Genomic DNA, 23,590 nt, shown 5'->3' with positions numbered 1-23,590 from the left:
AATGACATTCTTAAAATTAACCCTAATAGGGAAAGTATGTACAAGACAATAGGGTTGTGGTGAAAACAGCAGACATATTATTTATTTGTTGATCTTAGTCATTTGAAGCTTTACATACTTTTTAATAATTCCTGAAAGCAATGAGCTCTCTTCACAGAAACACACACATATACCATAAATTCAAATCAATAATGAAAAAATGATGTGGGGTCTATGTGTAACCTACGCTCCCAAGGCTGATTGCCACATTTAGGTTCCAGACATGTGTTAACTTTCTATCTATATTTATATAACAGTTTTATTGACATATAATTCACATATCATACAATTCATAGTTAGAAAATATTTTAAAGAGTGGTACAATCATCACAGTCATTTTAAAAACATATTCTTCTCTCTTGTACTCATTGTTATTCACTCCTCATTTTTCCCCAGCCTCTCCCGGTATACCCCCAGGAAACCTTTAATCGAGTTACTGTCTCTATAGATTTATCTGTCCTGGATTTCATATAAGGTGCTACAGAAAAACATACCAAAGAAACAAAAAACCTACAACAATAACAAAAAGAGATCATTCTTAAGCAAAAAAAAGCAGAAAATATTAAAAACTAGAACAAAATTTAAATGGGTGAAGGGGGAGATCAAATGATAAGATGTTAAATTTTAACTGAACTGCATCTGTAATAATTCACTTATTATGAATTAGCAAGGTTATTCACATCCCTGGTCTATGGCTGATTCACCAGTTTAATTCACCTCTATTTTCTCTTCACTTTTAAAATAAACTAAACAACTTTAAAAAGAGTCAGAATGGAGCTTAAGTGATAAGGTATTATATGTTGATGTAATTACTTCTGTCATAATCGATGTTATAATGCTCTCTGTCTGATAACAAGGCCATTCACGTCCCTGCACTGTGATCAGAGAGCCTTACCCGTGTGTGGACCCTTCAAATGGGTTTTGGGTTTGCTCTCTTATCCATGGCCTTCTGCAAACCGGTGTTCACAATGTAAACTGGTACCATGCCTTCTTGTGCATTTGAATTTTATTATTTACAATCCTTGTATCCCACAGGTTGGTGTGCTTCTTCCTGGTGGACTTAGTTGATGCCTCATTTAGATGGCTGCTTGTTTGAAAACAAGCCCTTCAAACCCCAGACACGATTCTTTCTGGTGGCTGAGTACCGTATGATTTCTTCACTACACTTTTCCATACCAACCATATCTTCAGTGGTCTCTTCATGAGTGTGATCATCAAGCAAAGCCATGTCATAAGAATTAATTGTTCTTAAACTGGGGCTAAAGTTAAGTGTGAGTCCAAAATCTATTTATATATGTAAGATTTATATGTCTCTGGTTCACTGTAGAGACAATATTATTTTATGATAGAGAACCTTATCAATCATACTTCTCAGTATAATATAATTCTATTGATAGAGTCATTAATATGTTCCAATTGGACATCTAGACGTAGTTTCTATTCATCTGATCTAAGTGACCTAGGCCATGTGCTATACTGCAACTTTGAACTCCATCTTTTTGAAGTGCACATCATGTACAGGCCACCCCAAATGATGCAATGTGAAGACCCCATTAACTGAACTGGGCTTTACCTCAAGCTCACCCGAAGCCCTTCGACTTCAGGCTGAAACTCCCCAGTGTGAGAAGGAGCAGATGCCTGCTATCCCAAGGCTATGGAAATGGTGGTCATTGGACTGTCCTTCGAATCTCTTGCCCCAAGTGTGGCCAATGAATGGAGGCCCAAGACTTCCATATAGTGATGACTTCAAGGCTCTCCTTGTTTTATTCTGACATCATGGATTAAATTGGTAGACATGAGTCTGTCTCTGTGAATCAATATTATTGAAAGTTTTCCTTATCACCAACCACCAATGTACAAATAGTAGCCAATCTGTTCAAATCAACAGTTCTTGTACTATGGTTCGCAGCCAGCCTATACAGGTATAATTTTTTTTCCGCCTTCCTTTGTAACCCTCTTCGGACACCAACCACCTTCCCCAGGATACCACGCTTTTCAGTTGGGTTTTATATTCTTTTTAATGACCACTCACAACCTACAGATTATGCTCACAATTATGGTCTTACAATTCAGGTTAAAAATGCCCAGTCTACAGCTGTTCACTCACGAAGATGTATTCTCTGCTGTGCCCACGGGCAGGCCTTTCTCAAGCCCTCAGCATCTTGTCCGAACCTCTGCCCTGCTTGGGGAAAATAACAAAGTTCTTTTTGAGGTGCAATAAAAGGCCCCAAATAACCTCCACTTGAAGGTGCTCAGCTGCAGCTCTATTGGTCAGTAACCTCAGCCTCCCCCAATTAACTACCCAGAGGCACCCTATTCCCAAAACACTCAGCTTCACTTGTTTGTTGGCTGGGATGTCCACCACTCTGTCTCATGCACTGATTTGATTCTGCTGGTGCTGTTACTCATCCGCTCTTCCAGTGTCACAGCTGTCTCTCACATCACGGTGGTTCAATGCGCAAGAATCTTGAAATTCAAAGGATGAATTCAAATCCTCATCTTTTGTGCTGGTAATAAACTCCTAGCTCCTGCTTCTGAGATGGCTGATTTTATATCAAGCAGGATTGCAATCACAATTAAGACTGTTAACAATCACTCACTGATGAATCATATTATCCACTCAGTAAATTCCTTCATCACTAACCCAAACCCATCGGGAAAATAAAGGTCTTTTGTAGGTGGACATGGAAAAGATATGACTAGAAGAGCCATCTGAAACAGTTCACTGCATTAAAGGAAAAATGATAAGGAGTTCCACTTGAAATGTTACTTTTATAAAGCTGTATTTTAATTAGAAAATTGAATTTGGATCAGACAGTAAAAAGTTAGCTGAGTGCTGTCACATTTTAAAGTATTATCATTGAATAATGACCAGAGGCTTTTCCATATTTTCATTAAAATTAGATGGGAAAAAAATGAATTAAAAATGTTAGAAGGAAAACTTTTGCATAGATACGTTAAGTAATCAATTTAAGCTTGTTACAAACAATTTAACCCTTGGGGGAGAACTGTTACTTTTGAAATACAAATCTTTCTATCATGTTTCATATTTTCATATCTTTCATATTTGTGAGGTATGTAGAAGCACAGTTAATATTAAAAGCATGTGTTTTTAAGCTATGTTTAACTTAAAATGTAAATTGCTTTTAAATTACTTTTATGAAATGTCCAGTCTTAAGACTCTGTAAAGTGTGGTGTGTAGGGAAAGGAATGCTTCAGTGAGCCACAACATTTATTTGTCTTTTTCAATTTTGGCATTTCTTAAACTTTGATTTGTATTCCTTCTCATTTTTAAAAGGTAGAATGAGGGTTTGCTGAAATGTGAAATACAAAATTTACTTATATTTCATTCCATATGTCACCCATCAGTCAAACTAAATCTACTGCCATTCAATGTATCCCAACTCTTTGTGACTCGCTGCATGATTCTGTAAATCTTGGCTGGAGTAGACAGCCAAATGTTCCCACAAGGTGCCTTCTGGGTTTGAACTGCCCACCTTTCCATTCAAAGTCCAAGGATAAACCTGCAGCACCACACCACCAGGGTTCCTTTGTGTATGGCAAGGTCTCTACAAATAACACATAATATTTGTATTCTCCCTCCACACCCACGCTTCCTAAAAAAAATAAAATTTGATAAAGAAAGCCCAAGGGTTTTCTTCTCTTTAATTCGTTATTCATGTAACCTAGCAGAAGACTTAACTCCCACCTAAACAAACCATGTGGTTCCAGCTTTTAATGAAACCCCGAGGCACTCTTCATACCGTTTGCAATGAAATATTCTTCTTTCTTCATATGGCCCACCCTCTTCTATCTACATATCTAATCGATCTACCTATAATGATGTAGTACATTGGGAAAATCTGCTGCACAAGATCTACTTAAAGTGTTAAAGATTAAAACTGTCACTTTGAAGACTCTGGTACACCTGATACAATCTATAGTATTTTCAATGATCTCATGTGCATGTAAAATTATCCAGTGAATAAGAGAGACTGCAACAGCATTGATTCATTTGAATGATGGCATTGGTGAAGAATACTTACAGGACTCTGGGTTCCAGGAAGAAAAGAAATCTGTCATGTGAAGTAGAACGAGCATGCCCCTTGGTAGCGAGGCTGGTAAGATTTGTTTCATATACTTTGGGCATGTTATCAGGAGAAAACAGTTCCTGGAGAAAGACATCAAGTTGGTAAATTAGAGTGTCAATGATAAAGAGGAACTGTCTCAAGCAGAATCTATCGCCACAGTGCTGCAAAAGTAGGCTGAAGCTTAACAACAACAGTGACCTGGAGCCGAATGAGCAGTGTTTCATTCTGTCGTATATAAGGATGCCGTGAGTGGGACCTGACACAACTAACAATGTATGTATGTACCGGGAAATCACTACCGTTCTCGCTTTCTTTTTCCTGTATATCAGTTCATCCTCAGATGTCTCAGTTGTTCTAAGATCTTAAAACACCAGCACACCTTAGGATACAAGCAATGTATAAACTGATGATATTTTAGAAGATGTTAGCATTAGAAAATAAAAGATTTTTGAATGAGAAATTGTGGAGTAAGTATTTATGTTTTATGGAAATATTAATAGATACTTATTAACAGACTAATTAGTAATTCCATTTAGTATGGATATATCCATATTCAAAAAACTATAAAGCAATAACACTATTTCTCATGATTAATTTAGAATAATTTCTTCTTTCATACATAATCTGTTCTATTATTTATTTTCTTCTACTTTATTATTGATTAGAAACTTCATGTTCTTTAAAAATGATGTTTATGAACACCTCAAAAGCCTATTTTCCTAATCTTCACAGCTGTTATTTTTATTCTATAAGCTTTTTAATTGAGTTGGTTGGCAGTGAAGGAGATTACTAGCACCAAACTCTAGGAGTATTCATATCCAGAAATGTTATATATATATATGTGTATTATATATATATAACTTGGTATAGAGCCAAATTTTACTAACACTTTAGTATTGGCCAAATAACTTATCCTATAACTTTAGATTACATTTTCTGCAAAATGGATTTCTAATATATTCTTTTACTTCTTGGTAATTGAGCATTATTGCTATGAAGGTATATAATTAATTCATAACGAAACTGTAATATCCCCATTCCTTGGAAATGTTATTAGATGTTTATTTATTATCTTTAATCGTCTTAGAATCTCAGAGATACTATCAAACCTGCCTCAGGTTTTAGGTGATCCTTAGGAAAGAACATTAATGGGGTTGGTCCATATGCATTCCTGATTACAGAGTTAAGAAAGCAAGGTAAGTGGAATGAGGAAAATGCATGCATGCATACATACATACATACATACATATAACAAAAATGCACAAACCCACTACCTTCAGATCCAGTAGGACAAAGTAGAACTACCTCATCAGGTTAGACTGTCTGTAAATCTGTGCAAAAGCAGGCTGATGTATCTGACTCAGACAGTGACTAGTGGGTCTGAACATTAAGCCCTTTCCGCACTCTCGGGGAGTAGTCCAGCACGCCAGCCACTCTGCCATCAGAAGCCTAAACAAAAGCATAGATACAGAATAGCATGAGGGGTCTTCAGAAAACAGTTTCCTGAGAGATGGGATGAGGGCGTTTCCCATCACATGTTCTTTTTATTCTTAATTGGGAAAGAACAAAATGAAAAGGAACACAGTTGTTATGGAATTGGTTCTGGCTCATGGGGCCCCCATGTATATCAGAATGGGGTTTTGGGCATCTCATTTTTCAGAAGTGGATCACCAGGATTTTGTTCTGAGGAATCTGCTGAGACAAGAACAGCTTCGCTTTTGGTTAGCAGCCAAATGTCTTAGCAATGCGCTTCATTAAGGGGCAGATTGTTGAGTCAATACTCATATGCACTATTCGGCACAGTGATATCTGCTCTCATTACATTAAAGGAAGTTTTGAGAAAAATCCAAGATAGTTTTCTTGTTGTTAAGAATCAAATCAACTATTAGGGGAAAATTCTGTAATTCAAACTCCCACTAGGAAGTTGACTTTCCCTCTTAGCCTTCAACTAACCTTGTCAAACAATCTCAGGTTGTTGAATGGTGTGCCAGCACAAGAGAAACATAATAGCCGGCAACTCTGGCATTCTTTAAGTTAAAATCCGCGTTCAAGAAGTTAACAGAAGGGTAGGGAAGGAATAGGTCCCCATGGACAAATGGTCCATGTGCTTTCTGATGACCCACAGAAAAAGGGCTTATTAGAATCAAGAGCTTGGGACTAGAAGACATCAACTCAGGGTTGAAAAATGTGTGTGAAGAACGCAACTTGGGGGCAGAGGTGTTATCTGCCCACGGGGATAGAAAGGGTGACTGAGCAAGAGGCTGTGGTGTGGTTTAACTTTCCCTTTCTTCCTTTATCCCTTTGCTCCCTCATCTTCTCTTCCACCCTCCCTTCTTTCCTTTCATTTATTTTCTAATTGTATTTTACATTTGAGCTATTTTCCTTGTACAATTGTTGTTACCTGTCACTATGGATGATTTTATGGTCACCCTCTTGGTCTCATGTCTATGCAGTTAGAGGAGGAAAGGGTAATTCTGCAACCAATATGGATATCCTGAAGCAATGCCAAGGTCCCCGATGACGTCAAGTCATTTCTCAATAACTTATACATATGTGAATCCTTCAGAAGTTTTTATTAGATAAAATATAAAGATGCCGGAGAATTGAAATATACAACCAGAAATGTAATTTAATAAAATGATATAGATATTTGTATTTCTTGAATAGAGACTTTTAAAATGTATATTCAGTATGTGTGTATGCATATGTGTTTTAATCACTTACTTCCACTTGACCACATATCAAGTCTTGATATAGTTAAATTGTATTTAGCAAGCTTCACTCTACACTGAGTGCAGATATTACCAATAACCCCTAATACAGAAACTACACTCTTTGGGAAGGTCATTACTAATTTGAGGGTAACACTGGGTCACAGTGACTAGTGAAGATCCCTTCCCCTGCTATTGTACTGAGCTGGATCTGGAACAAAGAAATTACCATTTGACTACAGGAATTAAATCGCTTGCTTTACCAATAATATCTACAAGCAATATGGTTTTATTGACTCGCTGAACCTTTCAAAATCTCAATTTCTTTCTGCATAACATAATATTAATAATACCTGCCTCATTGAGTTCAGATGAGATTTTATAGATGAAGCATCTGTGGTTTTTTTAAATTATAGTCTGGTCTTGATAGAGATTCTATTTTTAAGGATAATTGCAAGGTGATGGGAAGGCAATATGCAATAAGGAGAATACATTGACCGTAAGATCAGCAAGTGTCACGGGGATTAGGAATAGAGGACTTTTATAGAGTTAATAAGACTAGAAATAAATGGAGATGGGAGAAATGGAGTTACATGACTGGATAACAAAAGCTAGTCTTTTCTTGAGGGGCTGTTAATGAAATACCCTGTGCTGGCTCAAGCTTAGGGTCAATCAAAAGTCAAGGTTATAAAGAATATCTTAAAAAACTTTGCTGAACAGTTTGGTTAATAATTTGTGAGACAAAAAATAGGAACCAGGGTGTCTGTGTTTAGCCTTATTACGCATAAGTAAGAGGGACAATCTATGAGTCTTGTCTAATTCATGCAGGAAAGGATTTTTTTTCCCAGAAATCATTTTAAAGAACATAAATGGAAAAAGAATTTCTTTACCTTCACTGTTCCCAGTACTCTGAGGGCTCAAATAAAATTCAGCATTGCCATTGTTCATTTAAATAACATTGAATATTAGCTTTGTCAGAGTTGATATTAGATGTGGAAAAGGCATTGTTTGTCCTTGACTTGGAAAATATATGTTATTAATTCTTGGAAGTATCAATGGGAATTCAATTAAGTCAATTAAACAAAACAGCAATTTTAATAATTATATTTATTTTCATGATTTGTATTTAAAGACAGATGTGCAACCATGCTTTCATAGGCACAAATGAGTTACTATTCATTATCTTACTGAATAAAGTAGTATTCATAGGTTCCAGGGATGAAGACATATCATTTGGAATCCATGACTTCATGACCCATATGTTTCCAGAGTAAGAGAGAAATTCACATTTATTTAAGTAAAATTAATCTTTAAGGAATAGATACCCCTGGTTTGTACCTAACATATGCCACCCCTACGGGCCATCAGATCAATTTTGATTTTCACCAACACTGTCACAGAGTAGGAGCCCTGGTGGTTTACTGCTTCCGAGTTATGCGGCCAACCACAAGGTCAACAGTGCAAATCCACCAGTTTCTCTGAGGGATTAAATTAGAGCTTTTTCTCCTGTAAAGAGTTAAGTCATGGAAATCCACAAGGCAGTTCTATCCAGTCCTACAGAGTCACTATAAGCCTTCATCAACTCAATGGCAGCGAATTTGGTTTTGTTTTTCTTTATAGAACACCAAGACTATAAATCATTATGGAAGCAAACACTCTTCATCTTTCTCACATGAAGAAGCTGTTGGGTTTGAACCACTAATATTATACTTAGTAGCCCAAAGAGTAACCCAATCCACCACAAAGGTTTATCGAATAAATGTCAGGTGCTTATATTTAGTCTTCTTCCTCTCTTAAAACAAACCAATAAAAACCATGATGATTTTGGCTTTCTTGGCCTCAGCTAACAGAGCAGAAAATTGGAGATTGAAAAGTCTTACCGATTTTCTGAGACCCCATTTTTTGTAAGTGCTAATCCCAAAACAAAAAGTCAGCTCTCATTGTGCTATTAATTAATCAGACTCAAATTTTCTTTCCAAAATGCCATTCCACTGAGAACAAGTTTAAAGGTTGCATTTATTGTGTTTAAAAGAATTCGCTCCGCGATCATTCAGCACTTTTTTTCATAGTTATAGAAATTTAATTTTCCATGCTTAATCGGTAAAGTGATATGTGATATTTTCCATTGCTAGAAGTGTTACATACACCTTGTGTTTTCCTGAGGTGAAATTTCATGGATAACTTCACTGTTTATATATAAGATGACTAAATAGAGAATCTAATTGTTTAAAAAAGAAACACTTTGGGCTCCAAAGGCCTCAAGTGCCCGCCGGGGTGCCGGGTCCTCGCGGAGCCCCGGGGAAGATGGCGACCACCCTGGTGCTGGCCACTAGGCTGCACACGGCGCTCCGGGCAGTGGCTGCCGAGGGGGTGCGGGGTGTGTAGGTCCGAGGAGCTTCGGGTGTGACTAATGAAAATGAAGTGACCAGGGCCCAGCAGGCATCTCCTGGGGGAGCAGCCCCAACCATCTTCTCCCGGATCCTGGACCGCAGCCTCCTGGCTGACATCCTATTTGAGGACCATCAGTGTCTTGTCTTCAGTGATGTGGCCCCTCAGGCACCTGTGCACTTCCTGGTCATTCCAAAGAAGCCCATTCCTCGGATCAGCCAGGCTGAAGAGGAGGATCAGCAGCTTCTAGGTCACCTCCTCCTTGTGGCCAAGAAGGTAGCAAAGGCTGAGGGTCTGGGAGAGGGATACCGACTTGTGATCAATGATGGGAAGCTGGGCGCACAATCTGTGTATCACCTGCCCATCCACGTACTTGGCGGTCGACAGCTCCTATGGCCTCCAGGCTGAACCATCCAATGAACTGATGGACGACTCCTAGCTAGATTCTTGGATGGGGAGGAGTGGGGAAAGGACCCTGGGTTGTCAATAAACCTCTCTATAACTTTGGAAAAAATAAATAAATAAACACTTTGGGTAGTCCTTGGAAATTTTATGGAGGATCAAATGTTATAAATTAATCTCTTAATTCTCTGAAAATATGACCTAAATAATGAATGGTTCAAAGACACATAAAACTAAACACACACAAACGTGAATAAATATATGAAAGACAGAAACAGAGAGCAAGAGAGAGAGAAAAGAAGGAAGGAAGGAAGAAATGGTTCCTTTTATACTGTTCATAGTTCTTGCCTCAGTCTTCCCACCAAACCCTGGTGATTAGAGATATATTAAAGATAAGAATTCAAAAAATAAAAATAACAATTCAATTTTAGGATGATATTAACTACTTTACAAATTGAGCGGTCACCGTTGGGAAACTGGGGATTATTATTTTTTGCTCCCCTAGCTACATTAGATTTTGTTTCGTTGGCTTCTGGTTGCTTATGTCACCTTTGCAATTTTAGTTTAATGGTTTCACTCCCTGTATCACTCCAGTCTCTTTGATTACAATCAACGCTGACATTTTATAAACCGTATATACTCTAGTTATAGTATAAACCGGCCCGAATGTCAGCTGAAGCACCTAATTTTACCTCAATCACTGCATTAAAAGTGTGCTGAAAAACTCGGCTTGTACTCAACTTTATATGGGATGTGTGTGTGTGTGTAGAATTTATTAAGGAACATAAGGAGATCATAGTATTAAGAAGAAACAGGGAAACAAGAAGAAATGGGGAAATGGGGACTGGCAAAAACAGAAACAGAAACAAGAACTATAAAAACAATTGTTTTGGAAAGACTTGGACAATGCACTGTGCTGAAATACATGGCAATCTGTTTTTAAATGCTTTTTCTTACCCTGGAAAGTATCTGAAATCCCAAAATGCCGAAATCCATGATGTAATTTAGGTTATGTGCCCATATCTTTTGTAGGACAGAGAATCTAATTAACAAAACAATCTATGAGATAATCCTTTCATGAAGAATAGATAACTCTCAAAAGAAATCAGGGACTCAGAAAGTTAAAAGGAATGATAAACATTTAATAAAGAACAAATGGGAACTCGTGAGATGCTTTTAGTCTTTGATCTCAAGTTTGAAAGACACTGCTGCCCCTGAGTGAATGCTCAATAAATGTTTATGGATTTATTGTTGGAAATAATTCGAATTGCCACACTTTGAAAATATCCTAACCACTAATATGTTCATTTCCCTTTAGTCAGTACTGACCATTAGTATTTACCTTTGGTCATCTTAAGGACTATTTTATAAATAAACAATTAAAAAGGCAAAATGAATCAATAAACACTTAAAACCACTGCCATTTAGTTGATTCCAACCCATAGCAACCCTATCTAGGATTTCTGAGACTGAATATCTACAGGAACAGACATCCTCATTGTTTCCCTTTGGAGTGACTAGTGGGCTTGAACCACCAGCATTAGCAGCCCAATGCCTAACCCACAGCACTTAGTAAGTTCACAAGGTGTATTAGCTTCAGTGAATGCAGTGATGAATAAACACATCGTCTTCTCTTTAGGAACTACCAGTTTTTGAGGAAAAGTAGATGTTTAAACTAATGACTAGGGTGGAAAAGCCTGGAATATTTATGTTCATCACACAAATTATATAATTTAAAATTGAAAACAGCTAAAATTTTCAAAGATATGCTTTATTTTCAAACTTACTCTATTAAACATCACTTATATCACTAGAGGTATAGTTTTCAATTCAAACTTATATGTGATGAGTTTAAAGGCAAAATAAAAATGGTTTGTGAACTGTAATTGTGGCTATGTGAAATATTTATTTCTGTGGATAAGGACAAAGGCTGGGAGGCAAGAGAGAAATAAAATAGTTATTGCTAGCATAATGGGTGCTTTCTAGTTTTCCATTTTCTTTAATGCTGTTATACAATAAATGAGGTTTACAAGAAAAAGTTAGGGTTATTTATTCAGTCATGTTTGTTCAGCAAAAATAAAAATACACCAAAATTGCTCCCTTCCCTGTTAACAAAACCCACATTCAAATGTATGTTTGGTGCTTTGGTTCCCTCTGTAAATATCATGAGAATCTATCCCATTTATTTCTTCCTACTGCATGGTTTAACTTTGTTTCTTCAAGGAATCTCTAATTTGGGGTCTATAGAAAGATAAGTGTTGGGTGTTCAGTATATTGTTTCAAGAAAATAACTATTTTGACTTTTGTCATTTTTATTTTCCAATAAAATTGGCATTATCTGACAGTGCATATCCATTTAGTAGTCAGAAAACTTTAAAATGTCTACTAACCATATAAAGTCACCCTCCAGGCACGAGCCCTGAAAAAAGTTTTCTTACTTTCTGATTTTGTAGAATTCTTAAAAATTTTAGTAGACCTAATTGTTCTTTGCAATATATTTCCAGTTTTCGTTCCCTTTTATAGCTCCATTAGTAATGCCGGTGCGTCGTCTCAGCTGCTTGCTATCACCCCTGCCACTTGTCCGATAGTTGATGGTAGTATGATAGTAGCGTGCTTGCTATTGTGAAGCTGAAAGTTATGCCACTGGTATTTCATTTATTACACCCCTGGTAAAGGTGTAAGTGGACTTTCAATACTAAGTCAACCTAGGAAGAATGAAAACATGATCTGTTTTTGAAAAATTAGCCACTGAAAATTAGCCTTATGAATCGCAGTAAAGCCTGGCTTGATAAAGTGTTTAAAGATAAGTCCCTCAGCCTCAGAGACACTAAAATATTATAGAATAAGACCTGTCTATTCACAGCTGAGTTTACTTTAATCATATGATGGAGCAAAGTTTTCATGATTTTCAGAAGTATGTGTTAAATAAATTTAAAGGAGAAGAAGTTGCAGACATATATTAATAAGAAAAGTGGGTGAAGGGAGACGTCGGACGGGGCAAGATATGACAAAATACCCATTTATAAACTATCAAGGGCTCATGAGGGAGGGAGAAGCGGGGAGGGAGGGGGAAAATGAGGACCTAATGTTGGGGGTTTAAGTGGAGAGAAAATGTTTTGAGAAACGATGTACAAATGCACTTTACACAATTGATGTGTGTATGGATTGGGATAACAGTTGTATGAGCCCCTAATAAAATGTTTAAAAAAAAGGAAGAATTGGAATGTAGGTAACATGAATTTAGGGAAGCTAGAAGTCATCAAAAGTAAAACGGAATGCATAAAGATTAGTATACAGGCTTGAGTGGGCTTAAATGGACTGACATTGATAATTTTAATTGGACAATCAAATGGTTTGGAGTGAAAGGAATGACACATTGAAGGGGAATAGTGTCAAATGGATCATAAATATAAGGAAAACAAAAGTATTTACATATGGACCAATAAACCATATCATGGTAAATGGAGAAAATATGGAAGTTTTCAAGGATTTCAATTCACTTGCATCCATCATCAGTGTCCAGGAAGCAGCATCCAGTCACCTCATATGCACCAAAAAGTTAGGCATGGAGTAGGAGAACTGGAGAAGAATTTCTGTATTTGAATTTAATTGTTGTTGTCATCAGAAAATGAAACAAATCTGCATTAGACTAACTACAACAGGTATGCTTCTTGGGAATAGCGATGGTGAGCCTTTGTCACACATGTGTATGTGCTTTCAAGAACAACCAATGGTTGAAGAAGGATATCATGCTTGGTGCAGTAAAGAATTAACAAAAAAGAAAAACATCCAAGATGGATTGACAGTGCCTGTATGAATAGGATCAGTTATAAGAACAATTGTATGATAGTGCAGGAGTTGAAAGTGTTTTGTTCTGTTGTATATGCCTCTTTGAGTGAGAACTCACTTGAAAGCATGTAACACCAAGACCACCACCATCCATCTTGTTATTTTAAATGGCACCTTATTGATTCCTCCATCTTCAGTCTCTTCTGTTTCCCCTCTGTCTACATGCTGTTGCCATAAGCTAACCTAGTCTCCAGAGATGGTGTATTAGGCTGCGTTTTCTGAGGAACAAAACTAGTGACACTCTTATGTATAAAAAAAATCTATATCAAGAGATACATTTCTTTTTGTATATATGGGGGGGTTCTTGTTTTTTTTTTAAATCATTTTATAGGGAGTTCTTACAGATCATCACATTCTATACATAAATCCATTGTGTCAAGCATATTTGTACAAATGTTTCCATCATCATTTTCAAAACATTTTCTTTCTACTTGAGTCCTTGGTATCAGCTCATTTCTTCCCTTCCCCAACTTCCGTCCTTCATGAACCCTTGATAATCTGTAAATTATTGGGTTTTTTTTTCATGTCTTACACTGACCGACGTCTCCCTTCACCCATTTTTCTGTTGTCCATCCCCCCGGGAAGGGATTATATGTAGATCACTGTGATAAGTTCCTCCTTTCTTCCCCCACCTTCCCCTTATTCTCCTGGTTTCATTACTCTCATTATTGGTCCTGAAGATTTATCTCTTCTGGATTCCCTGTGTTGCAAGCTCTTATCTGTACCAGTGTACACGCTCTGATCTAGCCAGATTTGTAAGGTAGAATTGGGGTCATGATAGTGTGGGGGAGGAAGCACTAAAGAACTAAAGAAAAGTTGTGTGTTTCATCAGTGCTATTCTGCACCCTAACGAGCTCATCTCTTCCTTGTGTCCCTTCGGTAAGAGGATGTCAAAATACCTACAGGTGGGCTCTGAGTGTCCACTCTGACCTCCCCTTCATTCACAATGATAGGACTTTTTGTTCTGGGTCTTTGATGTCTGATACCTGATCTCATCGAAACTTCATGATCACACAAGTTGGTGTGCTTCTTCCATGTAGGCTTTGTTGATTCTCAGCTAGATGGCCGCTTGTTTATCTTCAAGCCTTTAAGACCCCAAATGTTATATCTTTTGATAGCCGGTCACCCTCAGCTTTCTTCATCACATTTGCTCATGCACCCATTTTTGTCTTCAGGGATCATGCAGGGAAGGTGGGCGTCACAGAATGCCGGGTTATTAGAACGAAGTGTTCTTGTATTGAGGGAGAACTTACATAGAGGCCCAATGTTCATCTTCTACATTAATACTTAACATATAAATATAAGTACATGGATCTATTTTCCTATTGCTATATATAAATATATTTACATATGTATTTGCCTGTATTTAGACTTCTATAATTGCCCTTTGCCTCCTTGTTCTTTCCTTGATTTCCTTTTACTTTCCTCTTGTCTCACTATCATGTTCGGCCTTCATTTGGGTTTCAGTAATTCCTCTCAGCTACATTGCCCTTGGTCAAGTCCCACCAGGCATCCTATGCCATCCTCACCATTGATTTTAGATCACTTTTTGTTCACTTATCCCTGGGTTTGTTGGCACCCCTCTTCCTTTCCCCTGACTCTCCCTCTCCTGTGTCCCCCAAAACAGTCAGCCCTGATTTTTTCTCCTCCAGATTGCTTATCCCACCTATCTTATCTAGATAGACATGCAGAGACAATAATAAAAACATAAAAAAAAACAACAGCAGCAGCAACAACAACAAATACCAGCAAAGAAAATTTTATAATAGAATTAAAGAGCAGACAAGGAAGATATAAATAAAGGGAGGAAAGAGCAAGAGAGAGGACAATAATTAGTTCCTTCTGAAATTCATACAACCAAGAGAAGTTTCTAACTTTACTTCCTTCCTTCCTCCCTCCCCATTCCTCCCTACTTACTTTTCTTTCTTTCTTTCACCCAGAGATGTTAATTTGGGAAAGTTAAAAAGGAAACATTTCAAGGAAATAAGGTGCTTTTACCCCTCATTTTTCTCTGATCTTCTATTAGTTTTATTAATATTCTTTTTCATATATGAGACTTTACCAATTTTATTAAGTACCCTCAATTTTTTTTAATAACTAGATGCTGTTTTATATGAGTTTTTTCTTGGTAATTATTGTAATAGGAGGCCAAGTGACATAGTAGTTTTGTGTTGGGTTGCTAAAAGCAAGGGTTGTAGTTTGAAGTCACCACCCTGTCCCAAAGGGGAAAGAATAGACTTTCTACTCCCATAAAAAGTTACAGTCTCAGAAACCCATGGGATAGTGGTATACCCTGTCATTACAGGCTAAGTTATAAGTTGAAATTAACTTAATGGCTGTGAGTTTTTTAAAAGGAATATAACTGTGTGAAAAACTGTGATGGAAACTGTAACCCAAAAAAGTCTTTCCACGTCCCCAGTGGCTAGGATCCAATTCTCTCCTTTCCTTGACATCAGTGTAATAATATTTCAGACACAAGTTAGCATTCACTGGGTTTATTTTGTGTCTATTTAGCTCAGCAAAAGAAGCATATACAAATGTGAGTGTATAAGTTTAGCCTGCATATAATAGGAATTTAGTGTTCCTAAAAGATAGATTTTAGAATATCATTTAATAGTTCCAGAGTGCTGTATTAGTTTTAAATTATGAAGCAGAGATTTACAAATTGGTGAACTATTGTTGTCAACATATTCCTATCTTCTGTGTAAATTACAAAGAGTCTGGTGATGCTGTTGGGTAAGCATTAGACTGCTAACCACAAGGTCAATTACTGTTTCTCCTCTAAGGAAGAGAGTTGGGGCTGGTTGCTCCTGTAAATATTTACAAAATCTTAGAAACCCAACATACTATGAGTCAGCATGAGTTGATGGTAGAGGAATTTATGCAAATTACCCTGGCATGTTACAGGACAGCTTCTTTGTTATTCAGAATACAAGGTGTATTCTTATAAATCTTGTCGATTTGAGGATTCAGAGTGAAGATGTGGAGTCTAGCCTGCCAAACAGGTCAGTCATAGCTTGATGACCTCACTTAGAAGCGCTAAGGAGTTAAATAGCTTGCTGGAGGTGAGACACATGCTCAGTCCCTGTAAGGTATTCTCCTTGAAAAGCCATGTGGTGACAGGCTAATGGCAGTCAGAACCTCAGTGCTGAAGAACCAGGTGGAGACCCCTGCCAGCACTGAGATGCTTTCATTGCCACTGGATCCACAAGACTTCCACCCACTGGCCTGTGATTGTCCTGCATTCAGCATCATTGCATGACTTTGTGAATCTGAAGAGGAATTCATAGATTGGTATTGGACATATGGCCTAATATTGGACTTATGGACGTGATCTGGACTGAGCTGGAATGTTTTCTCAATATTCAATTGCTCTGGTATATAAAGCTCTTTCTTATACTCATATGAGTGTCTATGAATTTGCTTCTCTAGTCTACCCAGACTAACACATATTCTTACTACTTTTGAGATCTATTTGTTTTAAAAATAATGAGAAATCATAAGATTATTATTTCTTAGTGACGTAGGGTACTTCCCCTAAAATTTTATTCTGCGAGAAATACATAGTCCAATGGGAAAAATAATTTCATTAGATATTACTAATGTAAAATTGAAGAGGAATATTTTTATTCAATTTCCAATTTAAGAATTGCTTAATATATAAGGTCTTTAAAGTCTCTGAAATATCTCTCCTTAATTTTTTTTCTTTGAGAATCAGGTTGACATAATGTTACCATTATATAATGTTTTATTATAAACCTATGACTCATGAATTCTACTTATTTTTCTTGCTTTTAAATACTATCTCTCTTTATCTTTTTCTCTCTGAAGCCACAAGAAAATGTTCCTGGAAATACTAAGAGCTCTCAAATTGAGTCAACAAAGGAAGAAAATCCAAGTAATACTGAGTTTGATTCTCAAAAGGCAAGATTAATTTTTAAAGTCTTATTGATATTCAATATGAAAACATGCACATAAAAACAATTCTAGTTTATGCCAACATAGAATGTTCTATGCATATGGGAGTAAATAAAAAGTATTGCTACAAAAACATAGGAATTTATGGAACAAAAATATAAAATCATGACACAATTGTTTTTGAACATGTCCTCCATCCAGGTGTATACATTTCTAAAGTTGATGTTTTCATCTCTTTAACTTTTCTCTAAAGAATTCTGTACTCTCCAATTTATACCATATCAAAATGGGAATTTCGGTACCATTGAGAGTCTCAAATATTGTTCCTTTGAGTTCTGAATGGGTACTATCAGGATTATATGGCCAGGTGTGATAACTTTCCCAATGAAATCCTGATAAGACAGCATTTACTACCCTTGAAGAATGAGTAGGTGCATTGAAAAAAAATTCACCACAATTTCCTGTATTATTATTTTTTTCCCAATATAGTTTTCAAGTTTTAAGATGAGTCTTCATTATAAGCTTTCATGATTGTCCTGTGTCCTCTGAGAAAATGAATGAAGATTACCCCTTGGAAATCACACACCTCTACACACACAAAAGTGTTATCCAAACTATTATCTATGCTAAACACTCTACGTTGAAATAACTCAACAAATCCCCTCAGAAGCCATTGTTGTTGTTGTTGTTGTTGTTGTTGTTGTTGTTTTGCTTTTATTAAGAGAACTTTTATTACAGTCTTAAATGGGATAAGGAAAAGACAAAGATATATCATCCAGATGAAGGAGACCATTAGCACAAGGTCATAATGATATCCCAAGGTTTGTTGATAGACAGACTTTAAAGGGCATATGAGAGGAAAACTGTCACAAATGAATGGTTGGCAAGAGAGTAATATATCATATTTACAGGTGAGATTAAAGGAGCAGGAATGAGGCCCTGACTGAGTTATGTAATTCTAGTAGACAGAGAATCTTACAAGATTGTCCCAAGGACGTTCCCAGGCAATCAGGGCATGAGCCATGACTGTTCAATCTTCTACAGTACTCTCCATCGAGGACACAAGCAGGAAATTCCCCAAAGAAGACTGCCTTTCCTTGAACTGGTCAGATACCTAGAAAGTTTAATATGCAGGAAGTTTAACAAGCAGGAAGAAGTTGCAGAAGATGAGACCTTTGGCCTGATTCCCTATTACCCAAAGGCACTCTGGGTATTTCCAGTGCACTCTGAGTACATGAATATTCACATGCCTGTGTGATGTTCAAAGAAATGTCAATGGAGGCTTAATCCATGTGGGAACTCTGCAAACGGATTTTAGACTTTCACTGTCATCCAGTTCCTTCTGCAAACCAGGTGCTCACAATTTCTAATATAATTCCTCTAGTGATCATGGATTCTATCATCTACAATCCTAGGATTGCTTAGGCTGGTGTGCTCCTTCACTGTAGACTTGAGTGCCACCTCACTTAGAAGGCTGCTTGTTTAAAGGACAATCCTTTAATACTCCAGATGCTACTCTTTCTCACAGCTGGACGCCATCTTATTTGGCCAATGCAGTTTGCTATAGCTACCATATATCTTCACTGATAACTTCACTTGGATCATATCAAGCAAGGAAACACCATAAAAGGAAATTGTTCTTAAATTAGCAAGAACTCTTTGTTTTGATTAGACTTTTTAAAGGGACCCCACTTGTTGCCTGTATGCATTGCCTATAAGCATTGTCTGACAGCAGAGACTTGTTTAGAGAAGTTTTGTTTGGAATAAACACATGTATATATGAACTTGAACAATACTTGCAAAATTGTTTTACCTAATTGTTAATACACTAATGTTAGAAAAACAGGCTGAAGCATGGGTATCAGATAACTGACTTTATTGGGAAGTGAAGCCTGCTGGGCTACCCACAATGGTGAGGAGCGCCAACATAGGGGATTCATGGACAGATGCACTCTCGGGGGTGGAAACTGGTGGCTAGGGGTGAGAGGGCACTGAGTGACCTCCTGATTGACAAGTTTGGATCAAGTGGGGGTGACGTGGCTTTTGGTGTGCACAGGAAGGTGTGGGGATAGAGCGGGTTTAGAGCATAAGCAGGAAGCACAGAAATGAGCTCCTTGAATGGTCCAGGTGCCATCTTACATTCAGCCAGACCTATTAATCCTGCCTTTGGGTAATAGGGAATAGGGCCAAAGGTCTCATTATCTGCAACTTATTCCTGCTTGGCAGGGGTGGCAGGGGTGTAGAAAGACTTGTAACTGTTCTGTCTTGACAGGATCAGGTGAACACTTTAGGGGTTGATAGAATGCAGCCATATACAACTTTGTGTAGGTTTGATTGGTGAAGGCACCCATGTGTTCCTGCAAAAAAGAAAAAATTGAAAATAGCAGAACTGACCAGGCTGGAAGCACAAAGTTACACATATTAAACCAAGAGGTCCTGGGAGTAGCAGGGGCCATGGGTTCCAAGATTTCCAAGAAATAAAGATGTTTTCCCATATTAGTCCTATGTTCCCTAACTCAGTTAGTTGGTGTTGGATTTGTTCCTTTTTTTGTTTCTTTGTTTTCCAGAATTTTGGGGTATAACATTATAGTGGGAGTTCTGAGAGATATTATAACAATCCATAATTAAATTAGATCAAACATAATTGTACAATTGTTGCCACCATAATTTTCAAAACATTTTCTTTCTTCTTAACTCTTTAATAACAGTTCCCATTTATCTCCTGCCACCCAACCCCAGAACCCTTATTGTAATATAAATATTAAAATATATTTTATTTCTTATTTTTTATTCCATATTTTACACCATATGATGTTTCCATTCACCTACAATTCTATTATTCATGGCCCTCAAGTGGGATTGTACAGTCATCATTGCTATTGCTATCAGTTCCCCTTCACCCCACCCTCGTCCCATACCCCCAGGGAATCATTACTCCCATTTCTATTTTTAAAGGGTTTATCTATCTTGAATTTCATGCATTGAAAGATCTTAATTATACAAATGAACTTACACCAAGATAATAAGATTAATGAGATAAAACTAAGACCATAATAGTAAGGAGAGGAAATACCAAAAAAACAAATGGATAGTTAATATGTTTCATCACTGCTATACTGGATTAATCACCCCTTCAATGTGGCCCTTCTGTGAAGGATTGCCCAATTATCTTACAGGAGGATTTTGAGTCTCCACCTTATGTACACTCCTTCAATTTGATTGTTTATTTTTGAACTTCTGATACCTATTCCGGTTGATACTTCATGATTACAGAGGCTAGTGCGCATCTTCCATGTCAGCTTTGTTGCTTCCCTGCTAGATGGCCACTTGCTTAACTTCAAGTCTTTAAGACATGAGACTTTTAAGAGCCATGCACCATCAGCTATCTTCACCACATTTGCTTATGTACCCATTTGTCTTCAGCGATCGGGTAGGGAAGGTGAGTATCATACATTGTCACATTGGTAGAACAAACTCTTCTTGTACTGAGGTAAGATTTATGTAAAAGCCCAAAGTTCATCTGCTTCCTTATTGTGATTATATACCGTATATAGGCAAATACACCTATTGTGGCCGTTACATAATCTCCTGTCAACTTGAGTGAAAGGGCAGAATCTAGCCTATCAACCAGGTTGCAGCTTGAAGACATCATTTGGAGGCATGGCAAAGATAAATATCTCACTGGAGACCAGACTCAGTTTCTGTACCTTCTCTTTCATACTGTTGAGATACTCAGAGAGCTGGAGAAGACACATGAAGACCCGCACCAGCATTGAGATGCTGCCACTGCCACTGGATACACAAGACTTTCAACCTAATGGCTTGTGATCTTCCTGCTTTCAGCATTGTTGCAGATGCTGCGTGAGTCTGAAGAGGAATTTATTGGCTAATATTGGATTTATGGACTTGACCTGGACTGGGCTCGGCTGTTTCCTCAATATGCAATTTCTCTGTTTCAGTCCAGGTAAACTAGAAAAACAAATCCATGGAGACTCATATGTGTACAAGAATGAGATTTATATAAGAGTAATTGTATATTAAGAAAACATCCCAGCCTAATCCAGATCAAGTCCATAAATCTGATATTAGCCCATATTTCTGATACCTGTCTATAAATTCATCTTTGGACTCACACAACACATGCAATGACACCGAATTCAGGAAGATCACAGGCCAGTGGGTGGAAAGTCTGGTGGATCCAGTGGCGGTGGAAGCATCTTAGTGCTGGCATAGGTTTCTACATAGCTCCTCCAGCTCCAGGCTCTGGCTGCCATCAGGATAGCACTATGTGTCTTGTCAACAGGAAGATGAAGCAGAGAGTTTGGGTCTGGCCTCCAGTGAGCTATTATCTCCATGGTGCCTTCAAATGAGATCATCAAGCTGTGACGTGATTGACATTCTAAATTCAACCCCTTCATTCAATAATCGCAAATTGACACTAGATTATGTAGCTACCACATGCTCTTTTATATAAAGCTCTTTCTTATACACATATGAATGTCTATGAGTTTCTTTCTCTAGTCAACCCAGACTAACATACCTATCTTTATAAATTTATGTATTTACATATATACATATCTATATTTATTCCTATATATATAGTTTTTCACTTTCTTATTCTTTTTTCTTTCCTCCTGCTCCAATATCTTGTTTACCCATCAGGCACCTCTCAAAAATTCTCAGATACATTTCAATTGATCAAGCATGACCAGGAACGCTACAACCTCCTCATTGTCAGTTTTAGATCCTTTGCTATTCCCCTGTCCCAGTGCTTATTGGCTCATTGCTCCCTTCCCCCTGCCTCCTCCTCTCCGATGCCCAGGCCTCCACCCTTCTGGAATAGTCGGTCCCACTACTGTCTCTTTGGGATTGCTTATCTTGCCTATCTTATAAGGATAGGCACCAAAAGGGGCGGGGGGGAGAAAGAGAGGAACCATACAAATAATTTTAACTGTTGTCCTGAACCAGAGTAGATGAGGATCTCTGTTAATAGTGGTCAGGCCCTATTATAATCCATCAGTTCAATCCCCTTTTCTTTCCAGGATCCATATTCTAGGACCTGCTTACCTAACCGAATTTATACCCTTTTAGTGCTCAACATTTGTGACCCAGGAGCATGCTTTGTATAAGATCCCCATTGCTCTTCCTGAAGTCAAAGATGAAGCGGTCTAGTACCCCACCCCTGACTCTGTTACACCTTTAAACTTCCAATATGGCCCCCTTATGAATCTCCCCCAACCAGTTCAGATGGGGTGCCAAGTGCTGCACCCCGAGTCATAAGCCTAAAATTGAGATTTCTCAGAAGCTTCATGACTTTGTTTCCATTGATAGTCTGTTGCACTCCTTTCTTAGTTTGCTCCCATGTAGTTTGCTCCTGGGAGTAGCAGGTCAGACCAGCCATACTCCCCTGTATCTTCAGTTCTGTCCTCTGTAGCACTGTTTCAAGGTAGGAGACATCATGTCTCAAGCTGAGGCTGGCCCTGCAGTCCTTTCCACGAATTGAGCTAATCAGAGTAGAAACGTTGCCCTCAAGGCTTGGCGCACTGAAAGGAGGTCTACATGCTCTCTATCTTTTTCCTATGGAGACATAAACAATACCCTCCCCTTGGGTGGATTAGTGCCCTTGTCCCCCATTGCCTCTTTTTTTTTTCTCCCCCCACCCATCTGTGGGCCATAAAGGCATATGAAACAGGGAGTGGAGGGGGGCTAAAATTTCTTTCCACACAGGTACTAGTTACATTTTTTTGATAATGTGTACATCGTTGTTGGTGTTAGGTGGTAGCTCGTGGTATTTTTGATTTGCATATCTCTGATGTCTAATGATTAAGGACATTTTCTCATATATTTATTGGCCATTTGACTTGCCTCCTTTGTGAATCTTCTATTCAGGTATTTTGCCCACCTCCTTGGTGGACTATTTGGTTTTGTTTTTCTTTTTGTAAGGTTGTAGGGTTCTGTTGATTTTAGTAATAATATCTTTGTATGATATGTCATTACTAAATATCTTTTCCCAGTCTGTGGGCTCTCTCATTACTCCTTTGATTAAGTCTTTTGGTGCACACGTGTCTTCTCTTTAGTATGTCCCACAGGTCTATTTTCTCTTCTTCTGGCTGTTTATCCTTCATTATTATTGATAGCCAATATATTCCCTGCACTAAGGTTGTCATATTTGTCCCAATTTTTTCATTAAAA

At 37.7% G+C, this 23,590-nt stretch overlaps 2 protein-coding genes across 4 annotated transcripts in view; both read left to right on the top strand.

Moving 5' to 3' along the window:
* The window catches only part of LUZP2 (leucine zipper protein 2), a 598,898-nt gene that overhangs the window by 526,110 nt on the left and 49,198 nt on the right, over positions 1 to 23,590 (top strand). For 2 of the 3 annotated variants that reach the window (XM_004708247.2, XM_045291092.1), the window contains exon 10: positions 17,312 to 17,404. The exons of the other annotated variant lie outside the window; for it this stretch is intronic. In XM_004708247.2, coding sequence (XP_004708304.1) covers positions 17,312 to 17,404 — 93 coding nt within the window. The remainder of the gene's footprint in view (positions 1 to 17,311; positions 17,405 to 23,590) is intronic. 3 annotated transcript variants of the gene reach the window in all.
* On the top strand, positions 9,146 to 9,638 carry LOC101640686 (adenosine 5'-monophosphoramidase HINT2-like). Its single transcript, XM_045291094.1, is given in 1 exon segment — positions 9,146 to 9,638. A coding segment is annotated over 1 exon segment (492 nt). The 3' UTR covers position 9,638.

This window comes from Echinops telfairi, unplaced genomic scaffold (genome assembly GCF_000313985.2).
Source record: "Echinops telfairi isolate 266 unplaced genomic scaffold, ASM31398v2 ScPeMD7_60;HRSCAF=208, whole genome shotgun sequence".
Lineage (NCBI taxonomy): Eukaryota > Metazoa > Chordata > Mammalia > Afrosoricida > Tenrecidae > Echinops > Echinops telfairi.
This window is presented reverse-complemented; position numbering and strand designations above follow the sequence as displayed.